The 5640-nt window shown below is 41.7% G+C and overlaps 1 protein-coding gene across 1 annotated transcript; it reads right to left on the bottom strand.

Annotated features, from left to right (window-relative positions):
- Positions 1-3076: 3076 nt before the first annotated feature.
- Positions 3077-3330, bottom strand: LOC117977738 (cytochrome c oxidase subunit NDUFA4-like). The gene is given in 2 exon segments (XM_055106202.1): positions 3077-3283; positions 3286-3330. Coding segments are annotated over 2 exon segments (252 nt in total).
- Positions 3331-5640: the final 2310 nt, after the last annotated feature.

The following is a 5640-nucleotide window of genomic DNA, read 5'->3' as shown; positions in this document are numbered from 1 at the left end:
ACATTGCCGTTAACTGTAGTCATCCTACTCTGCTGCTGAACATTAGAAGTTACTCTGTCTTTGTTTTTTTGGGGACTGGGTCTCACTCTATTGTCCCAGGCTGGAGTGCAGCGGTGCAGTCACAACTCACTGCAGCCTCAACCTCCTGGGCTTAAGCGATCCTTCCACCTCAGCCTCCCGAGTAGCTGGGACGACAGGTGCGCCCCACCACGCCTGGCTAATTTTTTTTTTTTTTTGTAGAGACTGGGTTTCACTATACTGTCCAGGCTGGTCTGGAACTCCTGAGCTCATGCGATCTGCCCGCCTCGACTTCTCAAAGTGCTGGGATTACAGGCATCAGCCACCATACCTGGCCTAGAACTTATTCCTTCTTTTCAACTATACGTTTGTACCTATTAACCAACTTCTCTTCTTCCCAACCCCTCGTCCTCCAATCCACACATCCTTCCCAGCCTCTCATATCTATCACTCTATTCTCTACCTCTATGAGATCAACTATTTTAGCTCCCACATATGAGTGAGAACACACGGTATTTGTCTTTCTGTGCCTGGCTTATTTCACCTAACTTAATGACCACCGGGTCCATCCATGTTGCTGCAAATGAAAGGATTTCATTCTTTCTGTGGCTGAATCGTATTTCCTGTGTATATATGCCACATTTTCTTTATCCATTCATCCACTGATGGTTGATTCCATATCTTGGCTATTGTGATGAGTGCTGCAATAAGTATGAGAGTGTAGGTATCCCTTTGGTATACCAATTTCCTCTCTTTTGGATAAATACCCGGTAGTGGGATTGCTGGATAGTTGTATTTTTAGTGTTTTGAGAAGTCTCCATACTGTTTTTCTACAGTGGTTGTACTAATTTACATTCCCACCAACAGTGCATAAGGGTTCCCTTTTCTTCACATCCTCGCCAACACTTGTTCTCTTTTATCTTTCTGATAATAGCCATTTTAACAGGTGTGAAGTGATAGCTCATTGTGACATTTCCCTGATGATAAGTGATGTCGAGCATTTTCATACAACTGTTGACCATTTGTATGTCTTCTTTGGAGAAATGTCTATTCAGATCCTTTGCACGTTTTAAAATCAGGTGATTTGTTTTCCTGTTATTGAGTTGAGTTCCTTATGTATTTTGGATATTAACTCCTTATCAGATGTATAGTTTGTGAATATTTACTCCCATTCTGTAGGTTGCCTCTTCACTCTGTTGATCGTTTCCTTTGTTGTGCAGAAGCCTTTCAGTTTGACGTAATCCCATTTCTCTATTCTTTCTTTGGTTGCTCATGCTTTTGGGGTCATAGCAGAAAGATTATTGCCCAGGTCAATGCCATGGATGTTTCTCGCTATGTTTTCTTCTGGCAGTTTTACAGTTTCAGATCTTACGATTAAATCCGGAGTCCATTTTGACTTGATTTTTGTATATGATGTGAGACAAGGGTCCCATTTTATTCCTCTGCATGTGGATACTCCGTTTCCCCAAGACCATTTATTGAAGAGACAGTCCTTTCTACATTGTGTGTTCTTAGCATCTTTGTTGAAAGTCACTTGACCATAAGTGCATGGATTTTTTCTAGTCTATTATATTTGTCCATGTGTCTGTTTGTATGCCAGTACCATGCTGTTTTGATTACTCTAGCTTTTATTATATTTTGAGATCAGGTTGTGATTCCTCCAGCTTTGTTCTTTTTGCTCAAGATTGCCTTGGGTAACTGGAGTCTTTTGTGGTTCCCTGCAAATTTTAGGATTGCTTTTTCTATTATGTAAAAATAGCATCGGAATTTTGATAGGGATTGCAGTGAGTCTGTTGATTGCTTTGAGTAGTATGGACATTTTAACAATATTGATTCTTCCAATCCATAATCATTGGATAGCTTTCCATTTATTTGTGGCTTCCTCAACTTCTTTCATCAGTGTTTTATAGTTTCCAGCGTACAGATCTTTCAACTCCTTGGTTGAATTTATTCCTAAGTAGTTTACATTATTTTTGAGAGCTACTGTGAATGGGATTGTTTTCTTGATTTCCTTTTCAGATAGCTTGCAATTAGTGTATGGAAATGCTACTGATTTGTGTATGTTGGCTTTGTATTTTGCAACTTTCCTTAAAATTCATTTGAATTTTAAGGTTTTTCGTAAAATATTTTAAGATTTTAGATATATAAAATCATGTCATTGTCGTCTGCAGACAGAGATAATTTAAATTCTTATTTTTTTTCTTTTGCTTTTTGGGACAGGTTCTCTCTTTGTCACCCAGGCTGGAGTGCAGTGATGGGATCTCGGCTCACCGAAGCCTCGCCTTCCTGGGTTCAAGCGATTCTCATGCCTCAGCCCCCCAGGTAGCTGGGACTACAGTCGCATGCCACCACGCCCAGCTAACTTTTGTATTTTTGGTAGAGACAGGGTTTCGCCATGTTGCCCAGGCTGGTCTCGAACTCCTGGCCTCATGTGATTCACCATCCTCAGCCTCCCAAATGTTAGGATAACAGGTGTGAGCCACCGTGCCCAGAAACTTTTTATTTTCTGATTTGTGTGCTTTAAATTTTTCTCTCTGGCCTAAATTTTTTGGCTAAAATTTCCAGTACTATGTTGCATTGAAGTGGTGAAAGGGGGCATGTTTGTCTTGTTTCTGATACAGGTAGTATTAAAACCAGGGTCTTCCATCAGCTATGACAAGAGTGTAGTTAAAGGAAAGAATCAGACCAAGGACTGAGCCCGGGGGCTCTCTATTTGTTAGGATAAGAATTTGGGGAGAAGAGAACTTCCGCATAGCTGAACACATGGAAGTTCCTGGAGGGAGGTGCACCTGGAGAGGGCGTGGAAGCTCCATGCCCCTTCCCACATACTGTGTCCTATGCATCTCTTTCATCTGGCTGTTCGTCCGTATCCTTTTTCCTTTGTCATGTTCTTCATAATAAATGGGTAAACATATTTACTAATCAGTGTTAAAACCCAACACGATACGCTAACATGATTTTAGTGCACTTAGAGGAGAAATATTTCCTAGTTAAGGGGGAAATTGTGCAAAGGGCCTCTGGAAGACCTTCATTCTAAATTGCTTTGTAGGGAAACATTTCATTTAGAAGTCTGGACATTCTTTTTCAGTTTGCTGTAATCTACATTCACCGAGTAGAACTTGTATTGATCATTGGGACCCAGTTTATTCCAGGGTTCTGGGGGATTCTTTCTGTCCCAGCTAACACCTGGGTTAAACAGTACCAGATGCAAGACATGCAGCCCTGCTCTGGTGCCTCCTGCTCACATATATACAAAGAGAGAGATATCACACTCGACTGCTTCCTGGCCTGACCAAAGAGCTGGGGGAGCATCTGCGTAGCCTGGAAGGAGGGAAGAACAAATATTTCAGGCCCGGGTCTAAGTAATCCAATGCAGCATTTGATGTTTGGAGGAGACTTAGGCTATATAGAATTGAGTTAACAATACTCCTGGTTTCATAACATGCTACTCATGATTGATGTCAGGCCCTATTTGTTTATTTATTTTATAATATAGTGTTCTCCCATTTACCTATTACCCAATCCAAAAACTAGACTATTACCAGTAACTTACATCCACCTCTGAGCTCCCCCTCACTGCATCCTCCTGACCCTCTTCACTCCCACTAGAAGCAACCCTAACCTGAATTGTGTACTTGGTATTTCTTTGATTTTTATTGCAAATAAGTACACACACACACACACACACACACACATATATATATATATATACTTATGATTTTGGCTCACTGCAGCCTCAACCTCCCCAGCTCGTATATATATATAAATATATACTTACGATTTTGGCTCACTGCAGCCTCAACCTCCCCAGCTCAGGTGATTCTCCCACCTCAGCCTCCCAAGTACCTGGGAGCACAAACACGCGCCGTGATGCCTGGCTAATTATTTGTAGAGATGGGGTTTAGCCATGTTGCGCAGGCTGGTCTCCTATTCCTGGACTCAACCACTCCACCCACGTCTGCCTCCCAAAGTGCTGAGATTACAGGCGTGAGCCGCTGCACCTGGCAATTATACTGTTCAGTTTTGCTTGATTTTGAATTTTATGAAAAGGTTGTCATACTGCATGTAGTCTTGTGGTAACTGCTTTTTTCATACTTATACTAACATTGATCCATTGTTGAGCATAAAACTGCAGTTCACCCATTTGCCTTGCTACATAGTATATCATGGTATGCATACACCACAGTTTATCTACACATTCTCTTATTTGTGATCATTTGCATAGTTCCCAGGTTTTTTGCTACTGTGGTCAGTGCTGCTGTGAAATTCTTGTCCAGTGGACATTGACAGGAATTGCTGAGTTGTCAATGATCTACTTTATATATTGATGCCACATTGTTTTCCAAACCGGTTGTGTTCGCTTATATTCCCAACATGTTGCAAGCTGTATGAGATCCCACTGCTCTGCATCCTCTCTAACCTTTGATGTTGCTAGGTTTCTAAATCTTTGCCAATCAAATGGGTACAAGATTTATCTTGAGGTCATGTTTAGCATTTCCCTGACTACTGATGAGCTGAGCATATCTTCATGTGTTTATTGGCCACATAGGTTCCTTCTTCTATGGAATTCCTGTTGATGATTTTTGCCTATTTTCTTACTGGGTTGTTTGTCTTTCTTACTGATTTCTAGGAGTTCTCAAAATATATTCTTGATAACCAATCTTTTGTCAATTGTATGCAGGATAAAGATCTTCTTCCAGCTTGTACCATGTATTTCCACTTTTATATGACATCTTTTAAAAGTTGAGGTGTAACAGGCTGGGCACAGTGGCTCACGCCTGTAATCCCAGCACTGTGGGAGGCCGAGGCAGGTGGATCACTTGAGGCCAGGAGTTCGAGACCAGCCTGACCAACATGGTGAAACCCCATCTCTACAAAAATAAAAAATTAGCCAGGCTTGGGGTTGGGCACCTGTAATCTCAGCTACTTGGGAGGCTGAGGCAGGAGAATCGCTTGAACCCAGGAGACGGAGGGTGCAATGAGCTAAGATGGAGCCATTGCACTCCAGCCTGGGTTACAAGAGCAAAACGTCATCTCAAAAAAAAATAAAATAAATAATAAAATAAAATAAATTGAGGGTTAACATGCATACGGCAAATCACAGAAACTTAAGTGTACAATCTTAACACAGATCTACACCCATGTAACCGCCATCCAGATCAAAATAGAGAACATTTTCAACATCCTCGCATCCCTAAAAAGAGAATTTTGAGAGAAGATGAGGAACCAGTAAAGAAGATTGAGGAGTGACCACTGAGATTGGAATAAACCCAATGTCTTCTCCTCCTGGCAATGGCAGACTAGACAATTCAGATAAACCCTCTGTGTTGGCCATCTGTTAGTTGGCCATCTGGTTTAACTCAATCTACAGCCTCCCCCCCTCTCTCTGATGATTGGGCAGATATCACATAGTTCAATGGCCCAACCCTCTAGTCATATGGTTGATCTTCCTAGTATGGCCAGCCTCCATTCAGAGTCATCTCATTACATAAACTATCTAGGGGCCTCCCATGATTCACCTCATTAGCATAAACCATGTAGTGTGGTCCGTGGGGCTCACCAGGAATGACAAAGGCATGCCCATCACTCAGGAAATTGCAAGGGATTAGAGGTTATCTCCCA

This window comes from Pan paniscus, chromosome X (assembly GCF_029289425.2).
Source record: "Pan paniscus chromosome X, NHGRI_mPanPan1-v2.0_pri, whole genome shotgun sequence".
NCBI lineage: Eukaryota > Metazoa > Chordata > Mammalia > Primates > Hominidae > Pan > Pan paniscus.
The sequence above is the reverse complement of the archived record's forward strand: the minus strand, read 5'-3'. Positions and strand labels throughout refer to the sequence as shown.